At 41.6% G+C, this 27411-nt stretch overlaps 1 protein-coding gene across 18 annotated transcripts in view; it reads right to left on the minus strand.

The window, feature by feature from the left end:
- The window catches only part of LOC310929690 (single-stranded DNA-binding protein 3), a gene marked incomplete at its 3' end in the record, with an annotated part of 40870 nt that extends 15736 nt beyond the window's left edge, over nt 1-25134 (minus strand). For all 18 annotated transcript variants that reach the window (XM_083892515.1, XM_083892521.1, XM_083892518.1 and 15 more), the window contains exons 1-4: nt 25011-25134; nt 15979-16051; nt 15095-15156; nt 9312-9396 (exon numbers count right to left, since the gene is read on the minus strand). In XM_083892515.1, the coding sequence (XP_083748641.1) occupies nt 9312-9396; nt 15095-15156; nt 15979-16051; nt 25011-25066 (276 nt within the window). In that variant the 5' untranslated portion in view covers nt 25067-25134. The remainder of the gene's footprint in view (nt 1-9311; nt 9397-15094; nt 15157-15978; nt 16052-25010) is intronic.
- Between the last annotated feature and the right edge of the window lie 2277 nt (nt 25135-27411).

Raw genomic sequence — 27411 nt, forward strand, 5'->3', positions numbered from 1 at the left:
CATCGTTCGGACGTCTCTTCCTGTGACGTCAAAAACATAATTATTAAACTGCAGCCTTTGCAATTATGTAATTGCGATGTTTCAAATTGCACATTTGGTTTTGAAAACCAGGAATGACCCATTAATATACAAGATCTCTCTCTTCCAGGGATTAAAAGGTGACTAAAATGAAACGGTCCATCACCTTGTGTAGAAATATGGATTTCTACAGATTTGAGAAAGGTTTTGGTTCATGCAAGTCTCATCGTTTATAGATATTTTGATGCAGAAAACGGTTCAGAGTCCTGAGATCCAGCACCTTCACCCATCAGTGACTGACTGTGGCTGATCCAAGACACTTCTCTGTGAATATCTATTTATTTATCTTACCCTCTTTTGCACTTCTTTAAAGTAAATCTGTTCTATTTTTGACTCTATATTCTATTTTTTGACAAAACTGCCTGTGTGGCTTTTGTGTTTTGAGTTCCGGGTTCACTTTATTTACACTGACACTTGAAGAAAAGGCATTGTACTTGGTTATAATGACAATAAAGATTACTCTGATTCTGAAATGTTACAGTTGGGGCCCCTTTAAGCAAATGATTCATCAATAACAGCAAAAAACAGCTGCATTAGCTGCAGCTCTGAAGTTTTACCAGAAACGATATAGTTGAATATGTTATCGAGACGTCCTCAACACAGATGCAAGCATGAGTCGACTGCGAGCTCTGACGATGAGGTCATTTTCACTGAAACTACTTATCTGATTTAAGTCTGTGGAAAGCAGCTTCGGGGGTTTGAGAAACGCTGCAGACAAACAGACGTGCAACATAAAGCCTGAGAGAAAAACCTCCGATTCCTAAACATCCTAAATGGAGACAACCGTGCCGTAAACCTCGCCCACCCCCTCTGTGGGCACGGCGATGGCGTGTCTGTGGCGAACATACTTTAATACGCGATGACGTCTTAATCCGCATTTCTGTGGCTTTCGGCTGCTGCGAGGACACCCTGTTGCTCTCGTGCTTCCCTCACAATGTTGACGAACAGTCCATCAGGGGAACAAAAGACTAATGATCTGATTGGTCGGTTCAGTACAGTACAGTAGAGTACAGTACGTAGATGGGACTATACAGAAAAGCATCGATCCCTCTCCCCCCTCCACTCTCCTCGTCCTCCCTCTCACAACATAGGACCTTCTGTGCAGATCAATAGTGCTCAACACATTATTGACCTCTGCCTGATACCTTTCACAGGGATAAAGACAGAGACAACACAAGATGGAGAGGTATGAAAGCGAGTGTGTGTGCGTGTGTGTGTGTGTGTGTGTGTGTGTGTGTGTGTGTGTGTGTGTGTGTGTGTGTGTATTTATGTGTGTGTATCTGCCTGGAGAGCATACTAATCTACATTCTGGTTCACACTGATATGTACCTCATCACTGTCTCCTTGACCTGCTGTCCTTAGCGCACAGAGAGAGGGAGGGACGGAGGGAGGGGAAAGGGGTGAGGATAGAAGGAGAGTGAGATGCTGTGGAAAAATAGCCGATTGCGGTGCAGTTAAAACGAAGCAACAGGATGCGGCTGCTACTCGGACTGTCGCGTCTCTGAAAGCCCAGTTCTTAAAACTGGCAAACACACACACACACGTTACCCCCCAAAGCTGCTGCCAAGGTAGCCGTACTGAATCAGACAGACGGACTTTCTCTCTCTCACACACACAGGATGTCGACTATTACTATGAATGCATGCGACAGACACAACATCCACTTAGCCAACACTTCAGAGAGAAAGCAGCCAGGAGATGAGTGCACGAGGAGAATTGGGAATAACGGTGGATCTGAATATAGTTTTAACTCTAAATGATGGGATCTTGCACCAATACAAAAGTTTATGAAAGCAACCAGTTAAGGCCACGTTATACTTTCCCGCCCGATCAGTAGGGGTCGCTACGCAAGGTCGTTGTGCTTCTGGCGACAGTGAGCAATGGCGTCCGAGAGGGAGACTGTTAGCTGCTTCTCACTTTTCTGTGTCCCGGAATGCAGTTTTAAGATCATTTGAGGCGAGAAATTAGCCTAACTTAACATGTGGTTGTCGGCGGTGATCAGCTCTGTGGACGCTCGGTCCGCAGTGTGTGGCCGGCACAGCGCAGCGTTAGCTCGGCCTGTCCTGAGGACCAATTGCAGCCCTTGCCGTCTCCGTTGTCCCTTGACGGAGTGACGGACACTTAAAAAATATTTTGTGCAGTCGGAGACGACGCAGAGGCTCTCAGACTCCGTCTACGACTCCGGCACTTTATGCAGGAGTATAAATTGGCCTTTACATGGGCTGTGAAGTCGATGGTCACTGTCCTAACTTCAGCCTTAAATCAAGTGATATTAAGCAGTGAAGCTGAAGTGCTGTTACTTAAATACACCTTAAAGTTACTTTTTAGTATTGCAATATTCTGCTTCTTAATACTTTTACTCCAGGACAAATGCCACATATTGTACTTGGATTGTTTTACTTCAAATCCAATCACTCTTTGGAGAAAAGCATGTTAAAAGTCATACAATACAATTATGGAAATATATATATATTTCCCTATATCAACAAAAAGTAAAAGCATATAGCCGGCCCTCTTTTTCCACACCCTTCCCTTAGGGTACCACAGTAAAATAGTACTCTGGTACTGGTAGCAAAAACGTCACTCCCTTGCGATCAGCGTCAACTCCTGCAGTCTAATCTCATAAAAATGAGCTACTAGGTGTCCTCCTTTGTTGCCTGTTATGTCATCGCACTGGTAAGACGTCATGCTATAGCACCCGCCTTACTACGTAAAATGTACTGCTCTCAGTCGGAAAATATAGGAAAGCGTTTGGTAGTTAAAACATATATTTTTTTTGATGCCAATACTTTGTTGTACTGCAAGTACTTGTACTTTATGTGTGACAAAACGTATGCGCACAACTGAGAAAGTACAGTTCCTCGAGTTGCTGCTCTCAACAGTGACAACAATCTGTGCTGCTTTCACGGGTGTAACACATTCAGGCTGTGCAACATGTATTATTGCACTTTTCTTTTTCTAACTTTATCACACAGGCTAATTATATCAACTTACACTGGTGCCTTTTGGTGGCAGAGAAAAGACGACGCAAGGTTCAAGCAGAATGCAGCATAGCATAGCAAGTATAGTTTATGTGATTTAGATATTTGTGAAGTATATCTATGAGAATAAACCTAAAAAAGACACTTTTTAACCATAAATATTAGGGGTGGGGGGAAAACCGATTCACATTTCACATTCACAGTTTATTTTTGTAACTTCTGGGAGAAAAAGGCAGTTAGCCTAAGCTTTTATTTACGCAACTTATTTTTTTGTACAGTACTTCAGTTTTTATTTGTTTTGAATGAATAAATGTTAACTTTTGTCTTAAGTTTGCCTTGTGTGATCACATTATCACATGATCTTATACAAACTGGATTGTTTTGATGCCACAATTTGCCTTAACACACTATGCATTGCATCAATTTTTGAATCGAGAATCGTTTGAATCTAATCGTGAGCCACCCAAAGATTCATAACTATCACTGCAACGATAACATGTGTATTAAATGGTTACTACATGAATTGTCACTGTTGTGTTTTTTGATTTTCCACCTTCTTAAATGTGAATATTTTCAGGTTTTCTTGCTCCTTTTAACAAAACGGGTTTGGGAAAACACATTTTCTGACATTAGCGAACCAATTAATTAAGAAAATAAGTGTTAGTTGCTGAATGAATCTTTGGTTTTGCACCCCGTGACAAAGGGGATTTAGAAAAGCAAATTACAGTGTTTTTAATTGAACATTAAGATCATAATTGAGTCAAGTGTAACAGAACTATATTATTTGAATAACCATAATTCCACATATACAGATTTCTGACTGTTACTTGACTTAAAAGTAAAAAGAAAATTAGACATATCCGCCCAATTTCCCTCCCTCCCTCTCCGTTTTTGACATTTGCCCACTCAGCTCCATTTTTAAAATAATGCGTCTTCTCGTCGTCTGCACTGGCCTCACCTCCTCAGCACCACTAGGTATTGTGGGTAAACAGCTAGATTAGCCAATCAATCTTCTCCAAGGGAAAAAAAGGTAGCAGTGGTGGAGGTGAGAGAGAGCGATAAGGTGAGTGAGATGAGGAGAGGCGTACTTGTGTGTTAGGTTAAGGAGAGGGTGAAAGATAAAGTAAAGCATTAGTGGGAAGAAGAAGAAGAAGAAGAAGAAAAAGGCTGCATACGCTGAGGAGAATGAATATGGAGAAGAAAAGAGAAGGGGGGAGGGAGGGAGGAAAGATGCAGATGCGAGGATGGAGGGATGGGGGGGGGGGTGGTGTGTCGCAGAAAAAACCACAAGCTGCTTGAACATGAAAACATGATGTGAACAGGCTGGAGTTGCACAACACGCCACAGAGAGGGAGATGAAACGAAGAGCAGGGCTACGACAGAGAGGAAAGTAGGCAGATCGGTCTGAAAAGGTAGCAAAAACCAGAAGGAATGAAGAAATGGCGACACACACACACACACAACACAGCGTGCACACGTGTAATGTATAGAATGGCTGAAGGATTAAGGGGAAAATTTCTAATTGCAGATTTACAGACAAATCTGCAAGTGTGATTCGTTTAGAGACATAATGTACGTCTGTAAACAAGCTTCAATTTAGTAGTATACAACAAAAGCACACACACAAAACATCAGCTACTCTATATATATTCCAATGCAACTTAAAGACATTCTTACAGACTATAGAACAATTCAAAAAGCTGAAAAGAAAGAAGAAACTGTAGCCCAGGGGTTCACATCAACATAATTGTTACCCTCAAAGGGCCAGATGTAACCGTCATACGGAATAAATGTATCTAAATGTAACCAATTATAAAATAAAATATCGCTAAATATCTTTCTATATTTATTTCTTATTCGTCGCATGATGCATATAAAATGATAGACTTGCGATCTAGTGCCAGGATGCCGTCACTTTGCGGGTCACGCAATCGCCATGCATTGTGGGAAATGTAGTTGATGGTCAATGCATGCCTTAAAGCAGTATAGACCTATTTTAACACAGATTTTTAAGACCAATTAATCACTCGCGGGGCCACATAAAATGAGGTGGCGGGCCACATCTGGCCCCCGGGCCTCGAGTTTGACACATCTGACAAATCTGCAATTGTGGTTCGTTTAGAGACATATTTTACGCCTGTAAACAAGCTTCAATTTAGTAATCAGTATACAACAAAGATGCCTCATTAGCACACAACACAAAAAATCAACTACTCTATTATTCTAATGCAAGGATGACAACGTGAAGATTTCCGACATTCTTAAGGACAATAGTACAAATCAAAATGAATGGAAAGGATTTATTGCTGTTGTTGTTCATCTCTAAATGCATGTGAATTAAATGTCACAGGAGCCTTCAAATGAATACAACAAAAATATTATGTTTAATAACTCCCCCCATGACACAGCAGAGTTCTGACTAAGTTCTGCACGTCTGCACAACGTAGTAGCGTGAATAAGAAAAAGAGACAACGATTGTGGGGAAAGTCCTTAAAGCAGCACAAATTAAGTAAAAACACATCATCATCATCTTCATGAACAACTATAGGAGGTTCTGTATTAAATTTCCCGATGAGTAAACTGCCTCAATCCTTAGTTTCAGGTTTTCCTCGAGCTCATAACGTTAGCGTTGGGGTATTTTGAGGACACCAACGTGACTGACAACCTGGTATCGTCCAATAAAAACCTGGTTACAGGTGACGCCTCTGTATTTCTGGTTGCAAAACCAACACGGTGACGGATGAATCACTGTTCTGGAGGCTTCAAAAACTGGAATTCAGATTTTTAAATGGGTTAAAAGTCACACCTGGTTGGAGTTATGACATGATGTTGCATGATCGTCTGTTGATGCAGCGACGAACGAAAGCAAAAGATAAACTGCTGGTACATGTTTTTAGTTTCAACTTTATATCATCAAATAAAACAAGAAAATTCAGAATTCTGATATGAAAGTATATATATATGTATATATATATACATATATATACATATATATATATATATATATATATATATATATACATATACATATACATATACATATACATATACATATACATATATAAATATATGTATATATATATGAAGAAAAGGAAAAACTTTCTTTCTAAGCTCTGCAAAGTCAACTAACAAGCAACTCACTCTGACGCCCCATTTATTATTTGTGTGTGTCAGTAAATACAGTTGGATGGCTCTTACTGGTGCGGCAGAATTGTGCGTTATCGTAAAAGTATTTACGTTTATCACAGAAATTCGGTAGTTATTAAAAATGTTTTGTTTTTTTAAAAGTAATCGGGGGTCTGTAAGGTTGTTAAATACGCAACACGGAAACGGCACTAAATGTAAAATAAAAAAATAGGGCACGTTAGCAGGTTAGCGCATTAGCGGCAGTTAACGTCATTAATGTTTTAGCTGCGATTAATAGTGTTAACGGCATCGATGTTATCGCACGTTAACGCAAAACGCGTTTCCATGGCGACTAACCGGGAAAAGACGCGCGTGACGTCATGTTTACATGACTCCCGAATGCTAAAATTAGTCTCTAAAGTAAAGCTAAACTTTAAAAACAGAGGCACACATACGCAGTACACAGTTACGCTGGTTATTTGTAGCGCTGCTCTTTTCCTTTAATAAGCAGACCGCTCCAGTTCGAGTGTAGGCACGCTAAAGGCGCTAAAGGAGCTACGCAGCTAACTGGTAAACGATGCCTGGACTCCGGTGGCACGGCACGTAAACATGAAGTCACATGCGTTTTTCCTAAGTCACTTATTTGTCGTCTACAGGAAAATGCAGTGCCGATAAAAGGCCAATACGATAAAGTTTGGTGGATTCACCTGCACTGCCCCTGAGGTACACGTCTAACAAGCCCAGCATTCTGTTTATAACCTGTGTCAGGACATGGATTTTTCTTTTTTTTTTTCTTCTTTTTTTTAAACGAGCCAAAAACAGTAACTTTTGCTGAGTCTCTGCACCCAGCAGAGAGAACTGTGATAATGCCTTTTAAATGCTGGCTTGCAATCTAGCAATCCACAAAAGACTAAGAAACTCTTTGAGGTGGGGAGGAAGGAGGAATATTTATTTTTTTATTTTTTTCCTGTATTTTCTGCCGATGCCTCGAACCGGCTCGTTCTTTTTGAAACCAGGAGAAAAAGGACCTACGCTCAGAGACGAGCCTCGGGGGGCTGCAGCCTAAATTAAACCCTTCCCATATCCTTCTCTTCATCACTATTAGGAGCAGACGGAAGCAAACACACACACACACACACACTCACACAGACACACACTCACACAGACACATACACACACAGACGGGGTTAACTAGCATACTGGCTGGCACTTAGGGTGCGAGCCCCTCCAACCTCCGTCTTTGGGCCGAGTGCCAAACATGCCCCCTGTCCCAAAATACACACTCACACACACACACACAGACACACACACAAATCCCTGGCTTAGCCTCAGTCCAGTGCTGGGATTACCGGATTAGAATTCTATTCCATTATCTCCCCACACTATAGAGCGTGCACGCACACACACACACGAGTGTCAATCACAACACATGGCATTTACACACCAGAGGATACAGTAACAGTGTTGGCTCAGGATGTTAAAACACACTTCTGTACATTATTATTAATATGATTATTATTATTGGGCAGGAAGTTGCAGTCGTGACAGAGAGCAACAGATGCACTGAAGCATCCGCAGGCAACAACCTTGAATCCCAACAAACTGTTTTTATGCTCAATCTCTGACCTCAGCGAGGAGCAGCTAAAGAACTAAAAAGAAAGAAAAAAATAACCCTGAATTTCTCCTTCAACTGCAACTGAGGGCAACAAATAATCCACCAAGGACACACGAGCACTATAAGGTTAAATGAAAACTAAATGTAGAGTGGCGCCATCATTCTGAATTTAAAAAAAAAAATCTCTTCTCAGTCAAAAATCCACACACATAATTCTCCTGGATTAGATTTCAGAGATGGAATTTTTTTTTTTTTTAAATAAGGTGAAAACATCTCATCTCAAAATAACCTAACGGTTTCTCGGAATAACGTGGTAGTTTCTCGTTATAACGTAATAGTTTCTCGTTATAACGAGAAAACATCTTACCTCGAAATATCGTGATAGTTTCTCGTTATAACGTTATAGTTTCTTGAAATAACTTGAAAACATCTCATCTCAAAATAACGTGATAGTTTCTCGTTATAACGTGATAGTTTCTCGTTATAACTAGAAAACCTCTTATCTCGAAATATCAGGAGTTTCTTGTTATATCTTAATAATTTCACAAAATAACGTGAGAGTTTCTCGTTATAGCGAGAAAACCTGTTATCTCGAAATAACTTGATAGTTTCTCGTAATAACATAATAGTTTTTCAAAGTAACGTGAAAACATCTCATCTCAAAATAACGTGATAGTTTCTATTTATAACGTAATAGTTTCTCATAACGAGAAAACATCTTGAAATATTGCGATAGTTTCTCGAAATAACGTGATAGCGTAATAGACAGAACATCTCATCTCAAAATAACCTGATAGTTTCTCATTATAACAATAGTTTCTTGTTATAACGAGAAAACCTCTTATCTCGAAATATCGTGATAGTTCCTCGTTATAGTGCAATCGTTTCTCGAAATAACATGAAAACATCTCGTCTCAAAATATCGTGATAGTTTCTCGTTATATCGTAATAGTTTCTTGAAATAACGTAATAGTTTGTTATAACGAGAAAAACTCTTATCTCGAAATATCGTGATAGTTCCTCGTTATAGTGCAATCGTTTCTCGAAATAACGTGAAAACATCTCATCTCAAAATATCGTGATAGTTTCTCGTTATATCGTAATAGTTTCTTGAAATAACGTGATAGTTTCTCTTTATAACGCAATACTGAACACCCCACTTTTTTGTATGTGTGACAGCAATACGCTTCTGTACATACACCAGATTAATCTACGATAAAACAATCTTAAATTCTTATGTTGATTATCTACCGAGCTGCCGTCTGCATCTTTGAGACTGATTTTTGAATTTATTGCTTGTCCAAATGTCCTTGAGGTGAGCACCAGTCTGCACCTCGCCTCTTCTCTCTGGATGCCACTTCAAGACTCTCCCGCACACTTGACCTCGATATAAATATATGTAGCATTTCTAAAACACCGTCTCGGAGGTAAAAGACACAAAGAGAGAAAATCCAGGTACTGCATTATGTGGAAAAAAGACAGTAGCTGTTAAATTAAAAATGCAGACTTACGTAGTCGTGGAAGGCCTTGGCCTCGCTGGAGTGCTCGCATGTCTCCCTCCGGTCTGGAGCCGCACAATACAAATCCCAGAATACACTGAAACAGGAGGGGAGGAGGGGGACAGAGAGAGAGGGGGGGGGGGGGGGTCAAAGGTCATTGAACAGAGCAATACAAGCAAATGTGTAACAGCTATTCATAACCCATTCACACTCTCTCATTATCTCCACAGTGCTCTTAAAACTGCCTCTTACGCACTTGAGCAGATTTTTCAGAGGGCCAGTGTCGCCCTCCCCTCCACCAGCCCTCTGACACCCGTACAACACACACACACAGGCTTTTTTAGCCAAAAGTCAAACTACTACTGCCTCAGTTGTCCCTAAATAACCTCCCGTACAAGTGTTGACTGGTAAAAAGGCCTCATTGTGAAGGAATTTGCTTATTTAATCCGTACAAGAACAGACAAATACATACAACAATTACACATATAGAACCGCTTTCAGTCGCACACCTAACCCACCAACAATACCCGACACTGTGTGTGTGTGTGTGTGTGTGTGTGTGTGTGTGTGTGTGTGTGTGTGTGTGTGTGTGTTATACCTGTCCAACAACTCTTAACTCAATCAATCATTGTGCATGGATTTCATGGACAGGGCCCACAATTAGTTTGTACGAAGAAACCTGGGAACAAGTAGATTCAGGGCACTAAAAGGTATTTTTTCCTGATAGTTTCTCAGTCGTTACGTTATTTAAAGCTAAAAAACAGATATGAACTGAGATTCTGCCATGAGTGACAGAGGTTTTCAGCCAAGGAGGTGAGCAGTGTAAAGTTTTACGACAGTTTAACGCTAACGGCGTCTTTCCGCTATCGCTACTCGACTTTACGCACTGCAACTTTAAACTTTTAAACATTGAATGTTATTTCCAAAATCAACGCACATCACATACCAGTCTGAATTTTATATAAATTGTACGGGACAGTACGGGAAGCTAACGGCTACATTTAGCCGCACCAGCAAATAAGAAGTGTTTACTGAACTAGTGCTGTAAGAAAAGTAAAAGAAAACACTGGAACAAAATAAACAGAGGCTCTTATATTGGAACGAGAGCTTTTAAACTAACAAACTAACTTTTTAAACTTCAAATAAAACCGTAAAATGTCGTCTTTTCAAAACCCTGGATTGCAGCAACAACAACACTGATAAACAGAATGTCCAATACTTGTTGAGTTATGTTATCTTCTGTTTGGGGTCTTGAGCTTTTCTTTGTATTGTATGACCCGTTTATTTTCTATAGTATTTTTATTGTTTTATTGTTTGTTCTTAGGTCTATTAGGTCACACGTTTGTATGGTTTATTTATTCATCTCTGATGTACAGCACTTTGTTTCAGCTGTTGTTGATTTTAAAGTGCTTTATAAATACAGTTGGATTGGATTTGTATAAATAGGATATTTGGAAACAGCAAGTATAATTATTCTTCTATAACGTATCCATGTATTGCTTTCGACAACTTTAAAGCCATTAATGAATTATGAATCGTTTCCGCTTGGACTGAACTATGAGTTGAGCTTTGCTGCTGCATTTTTTTGTCTTTTTTGTTTCCAACACTGATAATACGGTTGAATTATCGTCTTTGTCGGAAAAAAGAAGGCAATACATCGCAAGATTACTGCTGATATGAAGCTAACAAGTTCTTCTAGACCAGTGTTTCCCAACCCTGGTCCTCAGGGAACACTTCCCTGCCATGTTTTACATGTTGCCAAAGTTCCAACACACCTGATTCAGATGATATCCAAATATTGTGGAGCTTTTGCTGCTTTCACGTAACCGCCTTTAATGAGAAGGTCAGAGCGCTCGGCTGAGCTACAGCGAGGACAACAGCGTGTCAACGCGTTGTCCCTCAAGGACGCGTTAACCGAAGGGAAGTTGGTGGACTTGAACCCTTCAGGCCAAAATGTTATTTCCTATTTTCAAAAACGGTCAAATGAGAAGTTTTCCCGAAGTAAGGACCAAAGTTAAAAGATGAACCAAAATGAGAGAAATGATTTTCCTTTCAAGACGCTCCACTTCTCAAGTATATAAGCCTGTACAAAACAACAAAAGTTGTTATTAATTATCCTCAAATATGTGCAAAAATTGAGGTCAATGTCCTTCATTGAGCAAGAACATTAAACCAAGTCTTTAGACTTGCCCAGCCTTGTATGCTTTAAAATTATTATTCTATGGCTTCATTTTCCTTTTTATTAAAACATGTCCTTGGTCTTTTTATTGCTGATGGTGCTCTATCGCTCTGACATTCATTATTCTGACTCAGCAGAGCCACCCCCCTGAGGTGAGAGTTGCACTGTACTTTTTAAGACCATTTAAGAGTATATTTACAAGTCTTTACTTTTACATCCACAGGTGTTTAAAGATGTGTTCCATTTTTAAATTTTCGTGGGGCAGTGTGTGTGCTTTAGAAAAACGAAGCGGTTCTACGGCAACGTTTTTTTTAATAAGCGACCTTGTGCTCTGATGCTCCTGAAAGGGAAGAAGGAAAAAAAACTTTTCCTCAAAAAAAAAAGGGAACCGCTTGTTTAAAGATGGGTCAGACTGACACGGCCTAGGTCTCCACAAATAACAATAACAACCAGGTCAAAAAACAACAGATGACGGGTTGCCAGATCTGATCAAACCCTTTTACGACCACAGGGATCACCGGTGACACCACGGGTGCATGTGTATTTCAAATGACCGTAACTACTCCCTACTTCGTGCAATTTTAATCGTTCGAACTGCCCCTGAAAGCTGTGAAACGGGGCTTTCTGATGCTAATACATGCATTACGGTAATGACTGAGTGGCGTGTAGGAAGAAGGTGGCGTTTGTGTGACAGAGGGAGGATTCAGTCAAACTTTTGGTGCGGTTTCTTGGGAGTTTAGCAAAGTTTTAGAGGTATATTCTGTGTAAATAAATCCGAATCTTGTAAACAATAGTTTTAGTGTTTTTTCACAGCTTTCAGGGGCAGTTCAAATGATTAAAATTACACAAATTAACGAGGAGTTACGGTAATTTGCGGTGTCACCGGTAGATGTAAAACGGTTAAAAGGGAGGTTAATGAAGGACAAAACAATAATAAACCAATAAATACTACAAGTAATATTCCGAGTATCTTTCAGGTCCCGTTCAGACCTGGTATGAACATCTGTCCCAAGAGATCCAATCACAAGAGGACAGTGTTGACTTGTTCTGTTCACACCTGGCATTAAAAATCTGCCCTGGCTCCGTCTCCTGTGATAAGCACACAAGATAAGATTCCACTTCTTCTTCTTCGTCTTCTTCCAGTTTGTATGCAAATGAACATGTAACGTCATTTCACTCACAAGTTAAGACTAGACGAGCCGGAGGGAGCCAAGAAGTGCAGAGTCATGATAAAGGCGTCGATGGAACCAAACTTAAATATGAGGAGATCAGCATGGACATTGTGGCTGAGAAGTGTAAAAATAGTCTCAGTTCAGTGCGACACTGAAGGTGCCTTCACCGTGTGCCGAGGACACATTTGTGTTTACACATGTGAAAGAATGTGGTCACGTGTCCCAGACCGCATCTGAATGAGGTTTGCGTAATCAGATCTGGAAACACATTCACATCAGATCGCCAAACATCTGCGGAAATACAGTTTCAGACAGACTTTTTCTTAAAGATTTTAGTAGAAAGCCACATGAACATCAGAATGCACTAAGATGCTTTGGTGTTTTCACAGGATTTGCTTAAAATGAGAAAAATTCCCTTCTTAAAAAAAGTAGTGCTGGGCACGTTAACGGCATCAGCGTTAACACATCAAGCGTTTCCATGACAAAAGATACGCGTGACGTCATGTTTACGTGACTCGCGATTGTTAAAATGATTCTCTAAAGTAACACTAAACTTTTAAAACAGAGGCACACATACGCAGTACACTGTACACCGGTTATTTGTAGCGCTGCTTTTTTTCGCTTACTAAACAGACCGCTCCAGTTCGACTATAGGCGTGCTATGTGCGCTAAAGGAGCTAACGGGGCTAACAGAGCTAATGGGTAAACGGTGCCTGGACTCCAGTGCCGTGGCACGTAAACAAGACATCACACGCACGTCTTTTTCCGGTCAGTTGTCATGGAAACACACTGTGCGTTAACCACTGTTAGCGCCGTTAACCACTGTTAGCGCCGTTAACGTGTCCAGTACTACAAAAAATATAATTATTATAATGCAGACACAACTCATAGAAGTAAAAAATGTTCAATAGGGCTTTTATTCAAGTCTCAATATTGCAGTTATATACTCACAAGAACTGTATTTTAGTTAAAGGTGAAGTAAGTAGTTTATAGTGCCATCTAGAGGAGAGGCTGAAATTTACAACAAAGACCTGCTGCTCTGCTCACCCCCTCCCTTCCCTGAGCACTACGGTATCCACAGCCGGTCAAATGTCGTCCTCGTCGTCTTTCTCCGTGTCAGCAGATGAGGTTCGTGAGGTGAGGGAGAGGGCGAGCTACCGTGGCCGTAGCAGACGAAGCGGAGAGAGAGGAGGCGGGACTTCCGCTACAAGTAAAGAGACGCTTGATTTGTTCTCTCGCATTTGTCCTTACAGGCTCCGGTAGAAACATGGCGTCTCGCTGCCAACAGTGGCTATGCAACCGCGGCCCGCGACCATGTTATTTAACATGACTTTTTGAAACACTACGAAAATGAAACAAAGAATATTATACAGCGACTAGACAATGCAGGAGCACATAATATGTATAAAAAAGTGGATTTTGGGTCATATAAACCCATAAATACTACACAGTGTCCCTTTAAAGTAAAGTAAAAATAAAGAGTCAATTAACTTAGGCTTAGAATTGAAACGTGGCGCGTTCTTTACCCGGCTACTTACAGCGACATCCTAAAGTAAGTGAAACTGCTAATCAGAGCTTAAGGTGTTGACCCCAAAGGTCAAATTTTAGCCAAGGGCAGGAATGACAGCGGGGGAGGACGACGGCGGAGGGAGAGGTGACACAAAGGGAGCTGGAATGCAACGGGTTAATCTGCGAAGAATCCCTCTCCCACGTGAACAAAGGACCAAAAAAACGGGGAGGTGGAGGGAACACAAAGGGTGACGAGCGGGTGAGTAGGGGGTGGAGGGCGGGGGGTTCATTCCCTAACCATCTGGTTCTATTGTTTCAGAGGGACGGGGGTGAAAAATGGAGAGCCGGAGGAGGGGGGGAGGGTAGGAGGGCGAGGAGGGAGAGGGAGGGGGGTCACGCCCTCAGTGAGACTGGTCAACCCCAAGGCTGAGACTCCACCCGACCTTTCACCTACGCAAGTCACTTTTTTAATCAGAAGTGAGGACTAGCACCTTCCAGATACTTGAATATCGGAGTGTTCATGCAGAACATGCCTTTTAAATATTCAAGATTTAGTTATTTATTTAAATGACGTCTCTTTTGAAGGCCACAAAACCCCCCTCATGAAGCTACGGTTTGTGCACGTGACAATAGCGAGTCGCGCATGGCACTTGATCCGCGTCAGGATTAGCGCTTCGGCTTTGAAATCAGAAGTAAATCTGCGTCTATAATAACACGTACATCACATGACCATATTCAAGTCCAGTAGGCCTGCATGTGCTGCGGTGAACAGGAAGTGAATCTGAAGTTTACTTTCATAAACACAGCGGGGTGAAAGTTCCGAAAGTGAAAGTAAGCGTTAATTTGCATTCGGCAGATATTCAAGTTGTTTGAAGACCAAAAAAACGAGTAGTGTGGATGTAGCCGCGCTCAAATAGAAAATAAAATAAACTCACCACCACCACGAATGAAGGAATCCAGGGGGCTCCCCTAATGTAATATTCTTCTCCCATCGAATCTGCAGAAGAAGAAGAAGAAGAAGAGTCACTTGCAGCCAACAGAGAGAGGATTATGTCTGCAGGTCCTGGGGTTAAGAACATATAATCAGTCAGTCTCAAACTGTCAGTGGCCTCCGACGTGGAGATGGGCATCAATTCTGCCTCTGTCAATTTTCATCTCTCACGTTACTCTTTTTTTTTTACATTCGTGAATCCAGGGAATAAAGGAGTAGAAAGGCCTTGGAAACGACCACGATGACACACACACACACACACACACACACAGTACAGTAGGATACCAATGTCCACAGACGGCTAATGTCAAACCTAGCCTGGTTAACAGTGAGCACAAGGCGGTGTAACTTTACAGAGTTGCCTCATGAAAAATGGATGCAACACCTTGCACTCTAATCGTGTTTAGCATGTTTGCACTGATACCATGTGTCTGAGAGGACTTAGCTTAGCTACGATAGCAGGGTCACATTTAACGGAGGAAGAAGTGACATAATATATCGTGTTTATATTCGATTTCGTACTCAGATGTAGCTTATCGGAGCAGAACATTGACCTCTTTTTTTTAATGCATCAACACTACAGTCAAGGTTTCACCATGACAATAATTAACCATAGTTAAATTGGTTTGATGCGAGTGGATCACAGTTAGTTTAAAATCCAGTGTTGTGATGACCCATCAAAAAATACCACAACACGACTTCCTACTTTACCGTTTACTCCAACCATTAAATAGGCTTTGTCACTTGGGTTAGCTTAACAATACAACATGTTATGGATTGATACGATGAGCTGTTTTTATCAAGAGTTGGTTTGTAGCGCCATCTTACCTCAGACAGGAAGGTCTGTGCGGACTTCTGTGCTCCCACATGTAGCAGGTATTCGTACACATATAACGCTAACCTGAAACGCAGAGAGAGGGAGAAATGTCAGTGGCCAAGTTCATTCTCTACATGTACAAACTCCTCTCCGATTCCACAAGCAACATAAACCCATTTGTGGATATTTAAATAGCATTTGTACCACCTGTACCACCGCCCATAGTTTTACATTTAAATAACTTCACAGACACACATCCAGTATAGCATTTCACTGTCACATACATTGTTCAAGCACAAAATCACAACACACAGTCCTGAAAGGCTGGAACGCAAAGACACAAAAGAGACCAAGAAATGCACTTGGCCTTGGACTCTTGACTTGAACCTGACTAGTCTGGAACCACAAGGATCCCGACTAATAGTCCTGAAGGCCGATCTGACCGTGAACACACAGGTTTTCAAGCCCCGATTTTAGTCTCAACAGCCAGTTTTCAACAATGCAGTTTTTGTTATGCTCAGTGTGCCAGGATGGAAATGCAATAGACTGTACATCTTCAAGTATGTTGGCATGGACGCAAACGATTTCTGATATCGAGCTGAAATGCTTCTCCGATAGTTTTATTCAAATGGAGTGGTGGTATGGATGTAGCCTTTAACGTTGTTCGCCAACGCATGAAAACACACGGAAATACAAGGCCAGAAGGATGGGACAGAAAAAAATCAGCTTTAACGGAGTCACACAAATGATCGGTTGTTGTTTTCAAAAACAGCAATTTTAGAAAACAACACAAGTGATAACGATGAATTGTCTTTCTGCAAAACAAGAGCTTAAATACGGGGGGAACGCCATGTGTATTTGACACTGTGCACAGAGCTACAGGATAAGCAGATTCCTTCCCTCTGACGAATGAAACATAAATCAACATTTATCATACAATGGCTCGACCTGGGTGGTCCCACCCTGGAACATGAAATCACTCCGTTTCAAGTTACATAAATCATTTGCCTTATTTCACTAGTTTTTAAACACACGCATAACATTTTTGGTCACACACACCTGTCAGCACCTGTCTGGTCTAGAGCTTCTGTAGCTAATGTCTGCCAGTCGTCGACATGTGGGGCATTTTGGGGACATCTGTAAATTAGCCTGGGTTACACACTACAGTATTCGCCCCTTTGAAATTAGCCCCGAAATTGTGCCACCCACCACCACCACGAGGTGTGGAGTTCATCTCCAGTTGGGACTCACCATAGCCCAGATTTTGGAACCACAAACAGCGCGTTGGGTGCTGAACTTCTGGCCCACCAGTAGGTGGAGTATAAGCCCCGCTAACCTAGCAGAAAAAACATTTTGACGGAAGAAGAAGTCGCCAAGGACAATCATACACTCCTCAACCCCCGACGGGCCTTTCATCCGTGAACCAGACTTGTACGAGTGAGCTGTAGCATTGTTCTCTTCTTCTGTGGTAGGAATGCATCCTATTCCCCGCGTCCAGACTTGAAACGCCACTCGATGGTGAAGTGGGATACTACAGGACGCAGCAAGTAGACCAGGGTCCGCGCAATGCGATGCACACTTTTGCGAGCTCGGAGTGTACGCAGAAGCATACCGTGGTATGATTAGAGTAGGTACGTTGAATGCTAGCCTGACGTAGATCATCATTTAACGTGAACGGCAGTCTTTGTGTACGTTGAAATGCAAAGCGGCACTATGTGGACAGGGAAAAACCGACCAGGCACTTTCTAAACTAAAGATAATGTAAATTTCCGATCATATTCCCTTCAATTCCTACCAATTTCCAACCTCAATGCTACGGAGCACCTCCAGAGGACATAAGGTTGATGGAAATGTTCCCGAGAACAAAAATACCACGAGTATATTGTGAAAGTCCTCAGATCACAACGGCTAAAACAAAAAAAAGGTAAGTCCTGACTGAACGCAGCACATACTTAAAGAATTAGCTGTACATGGCAAGCATTCTCACCAATTCCAACAGCCTTTCAAAAGCTCTTTTAAATCGTTGCCATTATAACAGGCCAGGCACACTTGAAAACAGCAATCTACCAGAGTCTATTAATGGACACAAGAACCATGCTGAGGAGAGGGGAAACCCCCATTGGCCTAACATTGTACTCCTAACTCCTTCACTTAGCCGTGTTTAATAGGCTGTTAATGGACCATCAATCGACCGGCAGCGTGGATATGACAGTGCCCTGTGTGCCCAGAGCAGACAGTCCTCTGACAGGCCAATAAGGTCCTAATGAGAAGGACAGTAGCTCAGTGTCATAGTCCCCCCATCATTAGTCAATTTACTGATCAATGAAACATGGCTTTGAGATAATCGGGCTGTTGTCCACTTTGTTTTTAAACCACTGTCGTCTTTGCTGGTGAAGTTGTCAAAGTGTACAGTGAAGACAATGTATGTCAACATATATTTATTTAAGTGCCCATTCATTCTCATATATTCCCAGAGAGGTTTTACAATTAGCAATTTCCAAAATTCCCAAAAATGTGGAATTATCCGCCCTTATGCAACCCTAAAACGAACGCCAATTTGTTAATGGGGAATATATCAATACATATCTGCACCACCTATTCTGACTGTTTAGGTGCATAAATGGATAATTGTACTGTACCCTGCTTGGTTGGCCGGTTGGTCTTGCCCTTACTTCTCCCTGGCCATTGCACCTAACCAATTTCTAGGTGGGTGGGAAGCGGTAAATGTTTACTGCTTATTCTCCCCCGCCTCCCTCCACTTTTCAGGGTTTACCCACATGGAACGTGCCCAATCTTTTCCCCTTTTTTTGCTCTTAAAAGTGGTTTCCATAAACACGGCATTGTTTCAGGAAATGCCTTGAAATCACACCAAACCTCCCAAGATGACTCTCAACGCTGCAGTACGTATGCCAGGCCAGTGGCTGGCGCTGTAACAGCTACAATACAGGTTTATGTCAATACGTTTACAGTACTAAGTGACTAAGAAAAGTTATCATAAAGCAAATAGACCAAACCATTAATCCTTTAATACTTGACTTAGGCTGAAAACACAACAAGTGTGAATCATATTCCACGGTATAAATAACACACAACATGCATTAAATGGATTGTTTGAAATGCTGAAGACAAGACGTTAATAACACTTCTGCCAAGTTATTATAGGGTTACGTGGCGGGGGAGCCAGTGAATGGAAATGACTAATTGTGACATGAAACAATATTGTTTTACAATATCACAAAACATAACGTGGCTGAGCACTATCAATATTTTTACACCACTATCGGCTAGTAGAGGATTCCACTTAATCTGCTGTTGTGACAAGATATTTAATCACGTCACCGTGTGCTTTAAAACAGTAAAAGATCTTTTCTCTACTCGTGTATTACAGATCAACGCTTAAATCAGGAAATCACTGATCAACGCAACAGAGCATTGGAGCGTCCTTGCTTCCAGACGTGACGAGACCAGATCGGTTGACGGTATAAACCACACTTTTCAGCGAGTCAGAGCCAATGTTGTGCACCTTTATTAAGTCGTTACTGCTGCCAAAGGGTTTAAGTCAAAGGGAAGGATGACGTGAACACATGAAGGCAAGAGAGAAACCGCTGGAGATATGACCCGACCTGCTCGTGCTACTCGTGTTATGCAAATGTTTGAAATATGCATTGTTAGTATGCAAATCTAGTCGATAAAAGATATAAATAGGCAAATAGACAATAACTTCAGTATGGAGCCCTCGGCTACTACAAGATCCCACCTTGTCCTTAACACAAAAACAACTTAATGAACATTAGCTGGACAGCTGCAGGGGCTGGTTACTTAATCATAGGACTACACATGTTTCTAATACACCGAAAACTTCAGTATTGAGAATTACAGATGAACTCATCGAGTGCTCTTCAGCTGTCCATATGCAGAACGTCTCTTTTTAAGCTAACAGTCCTCGACACTGCTGTTGTTTTTCAAGCTAATATTTGATTATTTCAATCGTGAGAAGATTTTACGAAGCAATTTTTAGTCGGGTTCACACAATTTAATAGATAATAGAAGGGGGAGATATATAGTGAAAAAAACTAAATGTTTATTCATTGGGTGAAGGGAGCAGCATTTATTAACGCCAAGAAAATCAAGTTAATTTCCACACTTTTCCCAAATTGCACGCGTTTGTGGAAATAATACGAGTTACATGGTTCCTTGAATGCATGTTGTAGCAACTCCTAAGCTCACCACCTTATCAATACATCAACACACAACTGTATCCTATGTTGTAATATGATATTGTGTAAATATACCAGTATTATTGGGTACTAAATGATATGGTTACAGCCCCTGGATAATACACTCTCTAAACACAGAGCTAGCTAAGCACCAATAGACGACGCAATACTCCCCGACAGGCCTTTAAAAAAGCGCAAAAATAATGTTCTGTGCATTTTATGAAAACTGTAGATAAGCTAATATGGCCTGACTTACAATAAATGACCTTAAAAGTATTTTATTTCACAATGAAACATTAGGTTTAAGTTGAACAAAGTGTCTCCAGGTTTGTAAGATGCATCTGTCCAAGGCCTCACAATACAAACTACTGCCCGGTTTTCTGTAGATCCAAATGTCAATGTAATTTTCTTGCAGCCTTCATGTAATTTTCCCTTTCTGTGTATTACTAAGTCACGGTGCAAGAGCAACGCTAGGTCCAGTCAATCACTACAAAGCATTCATGGTTGCATCGCTGGTAGGAATGGAAGGAAAAATACACAGCATGTCCTGTATTAAAAAAGGACAGAAGACTATGTCATTGTTTGCCTCCTATTTTATCATTTGAGATTTTTAGTCTTAGTCACAGTTTGTGTTTAATGACATTGGCGCCTTCTCTTCTCCGTCAAAAAAGGTAATTGACAGACGTATTCAGTCATAGTTACGGTGACAACAAAATTGCCTGGAAACGGAGAACACGGACAATGGAAATTTTTAGCAAATTGTGTTGTGTGTTGCTGATTGGCGTACAACAAATCTTGTTCTATGAATAAGTAAGTTTGCGAAATTGAAGATTAATTAATTAATTTGGTAGGCCAGGCAGAACTCTAGTTGTAGTTATACTAGGCGAAACTGGAGTTTGACAACCGCTAACTACCCTACACCAAAGTCCACAGATAAAATATGCCTCGTTTGGTATGTTTATGTCATTCAGGGTCTCTGCAGGTTTCAACAAGTCAAATTTAAGACTTTTTAATTCTGCTTTTTTATTCTGCTATGCTATGCTAAGCTGTAACGCACCGCAGCGCGCGCACAGCACACTAGCTAGCAACACAGGTGGCCTACTTTAGTTCCGTGTTGTAGTTATGCTAGCATCCTCAAAAATCGAAAACATTTCAAAGCGAGACTGAAGTTAATGCACGTTTTAAATAAAAGCAACGTGAATAGATTTTTTTAAAGACCTTTCGAAATTGCATTTAAAGGTGCATTATGTAATAAATCTAAATCAACTGGCCATAAAATCCTCCTAATATGTCACAGAGACTCAGGAATAATGTTCATATAACAAACTGAACTCACCAACAACAACAATATAGTCAAAATATTTGCATTAAAAAATATATTTTGCAGACTGCAAATCATGTTTATGTTTTGAAATCATGTTTTGGCATGTGGCGCCACCTACCGCCGGCTACCAATCATTGCAGTCAGTAGAGTCTCAGTTGCCGTGCAACCACGGGTTACCAGTTACGTCAGAAAACGAAACCTAAAAGACCTCAGTATTATGAATTTGAATGTAGTAACTGTTTTGGGCCATATTCTTACGTATGGCACCTTTAAGACCTTTTATGAGATTTTAGGAAAATTTAAGACATTTTAAGGCCTTAAATTCAAATTATAGTCCTGGTCTTTAAAAAGGATTTTCTAAAACAGTGAAATCACAAAAGTATACATTTGAACTTAGCGATGGAGGCAGCAGTGGTTTAACTTAATAAGTTTGTTTAAAACAACCATGACATTAAAAAGAAGAACCCTGAACTATCTCTTTAAGAGGATCGAGACGATAGCGAAGACTACACACACACACACACACACACACACAGTTTAGCCAGGGGAATCTGACCACTTTCTGAGGTTCCTACCAATTTGTAGGTCACAAAGCTCTCCGTGACCACTGGTGTAGAGTTTAAGTCACCAGTACATGCAGGTCAGCCTCGCACCGGACCACCCACACACACACACACACACACCTGCACTTTCCAGGTTACTAATCACACCTGAACACCTGCAGCACGATTCCTTCCATCTGTACCGATCCTGAACGTTTTTTAAAGGCTCATAGGACGCTTCAAATATTGATATTGTTCCAGTCTCCCAGTACACTGCAGGTTTACTGTGTTTTTTATTTATATATAAATATATATATGCCATATATGGAAGAGTTGTACCTATGTCTGGGGATATGTGGATCACACTGCAGACCCCCCCACCACCACCCCCCTCCCAGAGGCCTTCAATGAAATTTTTATGTGTGGTGTGTGTACCGGTGTTTTTGTGTGGGTTGCAAAAGGGGCTGCGTGATGCGTGCACCTGGCTTACTGCATTATTAAAACTCAGGAGCCTGGCTCACAGAAAAAGAGGAGAAGTTTGAGGAGAAGAGGATGGAGGAGCACAGAAAAATTAGAAGAGAAGGGGGGGAGAAACAGTACGTGGTGCAGGAGCAGTCAAGCCATGATTGACAGGGTAAGAAGGTACGGTGGTGTGGTCCGTTTTGACTGATCTGCCGTCCTTCAGCCCAATTTGCCCGTCTTTATCAAACCATCTGAGGTGACATCTTGACCTCCTTTTTCCGCCGTCCCCTCTGTTGTTTGGAGATGGGACATTAGTACATTCAAACACCTAAATCCCGCAGTGAGCGAGAAATCTCCCCGGTGCACAACCAGTGACACACCTGACATCCTGCCTGAGGCTGCCGACAAACCCCCCTCTTTAAACATGGATGAGTCTACCCACCGCATCTCCCCGTGTCCTGTCTCCTTCCTTTCTCTTCTCAAATCTGACGCAAAGCTGAGAGCGGTCGCTCCAGTCGCTCTCAATAATTCAGCGGCAAAGCGAGGGGATGGGGGACTTTTTGCGGAAGAGGCGAAGGGATGGGGAAGCGAGAGTTGGGAAGCAGATGAAGAGACAAACGGGGGGGAAAAATGAAGACAACACAACAGAGGGATGGAAGGCGAGAGCCTGGGGGGGTAATGGGATACCTGCTGATGTTCACGCAAAAGCACACGAGTCTGACAGTTCTATCCCATCCTCAGTCGCCCCCACCTGCAGCTGACTGGTCCGGCGAGTAGTGATGGACCACATCCACCGAGAGCAACAAAGCCACAGGCTTCCTCCTGCCGTTTATTTACCTCTAGTAATGTTAGCGGATCAAACATGAGCCATTCACACATGGGCTGAGGTTGTTCTTTTCTTGGTTTATAAAAGCTGTTCTAACACTTGTTTGGTTTAATTCATTCATTCACTCTCACTTGCTTTTGTGCAATGAGGGTTTTATTTCACGATCACCACCTGGAAAGAGGTTTGTGAGCAGCATAGGAAGAAAAAGTTAAAGTTAGAGGCGATCAATTATTCAATAACGACACGTATATTGGAATAAGATTTTCTTCAATCGCCATGGAAGAAGGTTCTCTTGATAAGTTTGCTCTCCAACACAAAGTTTAAAACAAAGAATTAACTTACTCTGTCAATATGGACTGATTTAAAACTCACTTTTGGACACAACATCCAACACTAGATGTATTATTCTGATTTTTATGGCTTTTATCTCTCACATACTTTGATTTTACTGTATCTAATAAAAGATCAGTGTTATATAAACAAGGTTACTATGATGATGATGATGAGACAAAGTTTAATGAAAGCATGTGCAGGTCCACAGGCTGATTTCTGAGCAAAGAAGTTCCCTGAACGCACCGTGATCACTATTTCATTAACTGACGAATGCATACAGTAGAGATTGGTGGGATTTAAAATGTTAGATGAATCTGTAAAGGTTGCACTTCGTCGAAGAGCCAGTATCGAGACAGTGCGATGTGCATGCAGCTCCCTGCGAGGAACAACAGGCATCGAGACAGAGGCATGCAGCCAGACAAAGGGACTGGAAGGCTACAGCTCTCCGAGCTAACGCCGCCTAAGTTTTCACACCAAACAACACACTAAAAAAGACCATTTTATGCCTTTATTGCAGCAAACACTTGACGACAGTAACACAGAATGTGCGTAAAACATGGGTTCAAAGAACTCGGCGAGACTGAAGTCAATCTCTACGGGCCACAAAAGTTGAGCGCAGCGGGGATCGTGGCAGCGGCTCCCCGGCTCAGCTTTACGCACGCACGGGTACAACGAGTCTATGGGCTCGGCGTGGAGCAACTGTGGAACAAAACGTCCCTGTGCCATTTTGGGGAAACAAAGCCTCCACCAAACAGCTGTATTCTATTTTTACCGCGACACAAAAGCCAGCCTGAGCTACCATACCATGCACAGCATAGCAGCGTCACTCCGAATGCATTGTTCCCCCCTCTGCTCCCGACACTGAGACCGACAAGACCCGAACACACAGAGGGGAAGAAGAGTGCGGCTCTCCGCTAACTGTGCAGAAACACGCGCAACCACCGCGCACAAGTGCCGCAACTTCAGCTGCTCGCGCTGACACTTTGTGTGTTTTTTGCACGAAAGACAAAACAAGGGGACAAATAACACACGGCAAGAGTGGAAGTGGCCAGTGTAAGCTAGCTGCTAACTTAGCAGCCATGCCTGTGTAGTGTAGTGTAGTTGTTCGCAGTGCACGCTAAAGTGCACACAAACACACACACTTTTATTTCCTCTCTTAAAAAAAAAAAAAAAAAAAAAAAAAGAAGCTTAAAACTTATAAGTATAGATAAAAAGAGCTGGCAGAGCAGGCGCACCTCTGCTGGAGCTGCTTTCCACACACACACATAGATACAGTTAGCAACTTTAGCCAGCTAGCACACTCACTCTTGTTGTGTTGTGGCTGCGTTCATTGACTTACTTTTCTCTCGCTTGGCTGTCGGAGGGGACCACGGCTCCTTTGCCCTTGCCGTACATCTTGGAAGCTGTTGTGGCACTTGTTTTGTTTTTATCCCACTCGACACCTGTCAAAGAAAGCGACCAGGAAAAGCTACCATCTCCATAGCTACCCAGTTAGTGTTGTCTCCCTCTCTCTCTCTCTCCCTCTTGCGCTCTCTCTTTGCTCCGGTTTCCTTTTTTTTTTTTTTTTTTTTTTACATCCCCAACATTGCCCACAAATCAGGCAGGGTTTCAGCCGGGGGGGGGACTTGAAACCGTCCACTGGTGGAGCTTTTTTTTTTTTTCAATCGCTGTTCCTGGATTCTGCTCACGCCCCCCCTGTTGTCAGAAGGTGGGGGCTTCTTAAAGAGACAGTGTCCCACTTGGTTTTTTTTTTTCTTCTTCTCTCGACTTCGCTCAAGTTCAAGTTCTCTTTTAAAGGCCTGGAAGTTTAGGCCTTAAAGGGGAAATATTACACAAAATCAACCTTTTAATCATTTAAATACTAATATTTGGGACTCTGGAGGCCCTAGTAGTCGGCAAAGTGTGAAAAAATACGACTTCGGCTGGAAATCTTAGGGCCAATTCCAATTCAAATCTTAGGGTGAATTCTAATTCCTTGCTTAACCCTCAATCTCAAAAATGCGCTCCCTCTAGTGCAAGTGCTGTCCCGATTCTCAGTAAAATTAAGTTGAGGGCAAAGTTTAAGGGCTGTATCGCCCTCAATATTGAGATTTTCCGAGACCACCCTTGGGAGCAAGGGCTACCCAGAATGCTTAGCATGTTTTCACATAACAAAGATGGCGCTGAAGGCAGCGATACGAGTACGCTACAAATTATTAAGTATTTTCTTTGTTAATAGAGATATAAAAAATATGAAAACCATTGTATTATCTTACAGTTAAGATTAAGGGTTGAGCTTGAGGGTTAAATGCCAATTCCAATTCCTATCTTAACCCTCAAGCTCAACCCTTAATCTCAACTGGCCTCAAAACCAAGTGTTGACTGTTATTTTGTCACTTAGAAATGGGACACCCCTTAAATGCAGATACGTCTTCAGACTGTAGGGGGCAGAATAACGCGAAAGCTGCGTCCAGTCTGTCAACTCCAAAATAAAGAAGAAGAAGAAGAACACATTTACGTCAGGATTATTTATTACGATCCGTTTGTCAGTCAAGTTATTAGGTCGTCAGTTAGTTATAAGATGATACTCATACAAATATTCAGCTGACAGTTACCACACACCACGGCTTATTGAAAAGTAAACCATAGCAAACCATTGCGTGTGCGCACGGCCGGCTATTGACAAAAGATCGTAAAATAAAAATAAATGTTACGCAACAATGACGTCAGTAATCCATAATATGGGCCTAAACTAAGATGATACAATGGTTTTCATCATTTTCACAGCTGCCAGCGAGGTGATACAACATAATATATGTTTGCTAGCAATGTTTTATAACAGTAATAATAAGACATTTGGTCATAATTATCCCATTACGATTCTCGATTCAAAAATTGATACAATGCATAGTGTGTTAAGGCAAATTATGGCATCAAAACAATGTTTTTGTGGTCCTCCTCAGTGTAAGTACAGGGGATGAAACACGCGGTGTTGACGTCCGCGCTCATTGCTACGTCACAATGCGCTAAATTCCTGGAATTGTTGTCTCACTGAGCTCCGCTTTGTCCATAAAACATGCGAGAGTGCTGGCGAGGGCAACGGTATCCGAAAACCCGGAAGTCCTTGAAAAGTTCTCTTCTTGGCTCCACAGTGCAGCACAGAGTTCTACACAAACTTCCAGACTCAGAGGATTTATCTGTCCAGTGGATACAAGTTATATATGACGGCAATGTGCCTGCAAATGGTCACTTTTCCAAATGCTAACTGCTGTTAGCTCCCAGTAGCCTCTGTGGCTGATGTCATTTCCTGTCCCCTAAGTTTTGTTTAACTTTTTTTTTTAAGGTGGATATTTAAGGTGGACCTAAAGAGCTACTACTAAACAGAGCGTTCTGAACAGGGCTGTTTTGGCAGGGTGATTGAACTGCTGTGGTGCTTCATCTTTTTGACTAAAACATGTCAAAGACATAGTTTAACATGATGTGGTTTATCTTTTAAATCTCTCTAATGAAAGCCAGTACCAAAAGTGGATCCTTGAATGTGGTACTGGTACTCAACTGTACCTGTTTTCAGTATTTTACCCACTCCTTAATGACAAAAATGTAGTTTAAATAAGTCCGAACGAGAGGCTGGTGCTGCACTATTTAACTCAGAGTTCACGTTACTCTCTCCTCATGTAAATTTAATGATACCATTAAAAGTGCCAAGTCCGGCACACAACCCTGGTCCTAATATGAGGCATTTAAAGTGACATAATACAACT

This window comes from Microchirus variegatus, assembly GCF_963457635.1.
Source record: "Microchirus variegatus genome assembly, chromosome: 7".
NCBI lineage: Eukaryota > Metazoa > Chordata > Actinopteri > Pleuronectiformes > Soleidae > Microchirus > Microchirus variegatus.